The 2,330-nt window shown below is 48.1% G+C and overlaps 1 protein-coding gene across 1 annotated transcript; it reads left to right on the forward strand.

Annotated features, from left to right (window-relative positions):
* The first annotated feature begins 270 nt into the window (after positions 1 to 270).
* CDEST_15475 (uncharacterized protein) lies at positions 271 to 2,012 on the forward strand. The gene is made up of 3 exons (XM_062931631.1): positions 271 to 758; positions 807 to 1,635; positions 1,696 to 2,012. Exon 1 carries the CDS (start codon positions 347 to 349, stop codon positions 725 to 727), a length of 381 nt encoding a protein of 126 aa, XP_062787682.1. The 5' UTR covers positions 271 to 346; the 3' UTR covers positions 728 to 758; positions 807 to 1,635; positions 1,696 to 2,012.
* The last annotated feature ends 318 nt before the right edge of the window (positions 2,013 to 2,330 follow it).

The following is a 2,330-nucleotide window of genomic DNA, read 5'->3' on the forward strand; positions in this document are numbered from 1 at the left end:
GCGTCAGCCAGACAGCATTGCAGTATTTTAATCTTGCATGGGTTATAGAGTCAAACCAACAGAAGACAATCTTTTTGTCCAGTAGAGTAATACTGTAGCATAAGCATTTTTATAAGCCGCGGAGGTCAGCGGGGTCGGAGATATGTTAAGGGTTGTACGACCTTGATGGATATATAAAGCCTTAATTGGTTCCTCGGTATCAGTAGGATTATCCTGTCGTCATCAGCCAGCAATAAACTTCAATCCTTAGCATCAAGCTCTCCCAGTCCTTCTTGGAGCTCTCCCTCAGCTCAGATTTTCCATATAAAGGCGCTTCTCTTGCTCACATCAGATTAAAATCATTAAAATGCGCTTCTTCAACGCCCTCATTCTCTCCACCCTCTCTATTGGCGGCGTTGTCACCGCGCTTCCTACCGTGAAGAGCAGCGATGTTGCCACTGTCTCTGTTGCCGCTGCCGCTGTCGAGCCGGCCTCCGGGATGAAGACTGACATCCAAGCCAGAGCGGGAGTCAATGACGCGGCGGCGAAAGCGAAGCACGAAGCAAACCACAAGAAGGAGGACGCAGGCAAGTGCGGCACAGGCTGCGAGAACTCGATTAATTCGTACCACTCCCAAAACTCCCAGGCGTCCAAGAACTCCCAGGCGTCCAAGAACTCCCAGGCGTCCAAGAACTCTCAGAAGAAGAAGGGTGGACGGAGTCTTAAGAAGGAGAAGGTAAAAGCGTAGAGACAATTGTCACACCATGTGTCAGGCAGAGGTAAGATTTATCCTTGTATCAGTGCATTACTAAGCTAAAGCAGGATAGATGTCACATCTGGCTACGTTGGCAGTATCACATTCGTTTTATCTCCTTAGGTCAATATGTACAGCATTGCTTTGCTAGCCTAACACGATGCTTAAAGAAAATATAGTCTTACGCAGGCTTAACTAAGTTTGCAAAGAATATGCTAGTATATGGGGTCTTTCGCTACCTAGACAGTCGGGATATTCCCCTAGTCTCTCGTTCTTCATACTGAACACACCATGTTAACCCCCTGCCTAACGACCGCTGTCCAACAACATCATTGCTTTTAGTTTCATCTCTATCACACTTTCTGTCTAGCTCTCCGACCCCGTGCGGCAACTACCTGCTGCCATCCGGCCTGCGCGGGAACTCTGGCTACGACCTCCATTGAGGACTCCCTCAACTCGTAGCTCTGTAGCCAAGACCATAACTCAAAGGAAAGACACATGTCCGAGTCCGGCGCAGAGGACAATGAAACCACTTCCGTATCAAGAAGCCTCTCTCCCAGTTCCCTATAACTAACCTACTTCGCTTGAGAACCAGTGCCAAACACTTCAAGCCGCATCACAGGTACGCCGGCAAATGACAGCGCATCATCAGTCGCCCAATTCTGAGTTAAAAAAGCACATGTCCCATAACAGCCAATATCAGTTCCGAGCGATCCCTGGTCTTTGCATCAATGCCCAGCCCTGCACACAACCGCTCCGCGGCTTGAACCAGACGACCGTCCTAAATGAGTCCAAACTCAACAGTCATCCTGAAACAACTTCGTTCTCCCGCCCGTAATGAAGGATCCTGCTCCATGCTTCTCAAAAAACTCGAGATACCCCATGACACCAGCCATCATGCGGTCTGCACCCCCTTCAGCTCTGGCTCCGCGAACACCACAGTGTAGACAACGCTTACCTAGTTCGACAAACTCGCAACCCGTCATCCTACATTCGAGAATCTCTTGCCATCCACTCTTCAGTACGAACAAGACACTCTTTTCTGCTCACTCATGAATGCATGTTTAGCTGGCCACCCTGACGAACCGTCACACATCAAAGACTAGTGTAAGGTTGAATTTGGAAAGGGGCTTATGTAAGGGCTAAGAGAGCTGTGTAATAAAGCGGTTGTAGAAAATTTTGTTTGATAATCGATGTGTATTCGATGCAATACACCTGGGGCTCATTGATCAAAGAGTGGCTGTTATGCTTGATTGAGGGATTCTTCCCATCCCGGTCGAAGCGAGTTCTGTCTTGTATCTACTCGTTCTTACAGGTTCTTGCATAGATTAGCAAGGTTTTGCTGCCTTTTATCCGGACGCCGGCGTCAATCCAACAAAGTTCACAGGTACCCGTTAAATGTATCACGCGCAGGAAGAAATAAACGCGCGTTAGTGCTGAAAACCGTCACTTTTTACTTATTCTCATCGCAATAGGAAATTAGCACACGTTCGTTATCTCATCATCCCTCCAGAAAGGTATTTCGGACTCGCCGGCTGTTAATGTGACGGACTTGAGTTCAGGCTACAGTAGAGTTTGGTGAAATTTGGTGTGATGG

The sequence above is a fragment of the Colletotrichum destructivum genome, chromosome 12, assembly GCF_034447905.1.
Source record: "Colletotrichum destructivum chromosome 12, complete sequence".
NCBI classification, from domain to species: Eukaryota; Fungi; Ascomycota; class Sordariomycetes; order Glomerellales; family Glomerellaceae; genus Colletotrichum; species Colletotrichum destructivum.

Bases quoted from the DNA above. Each gene is read 5' to 3' on its own strand.
- CDEST_15475 (XM_062931631.1), top strand. From the start codon at position 347: ATGCGCTTCTTCAACGCCCTCATTCTCTCCACCCTCTCTATTGGCGGC.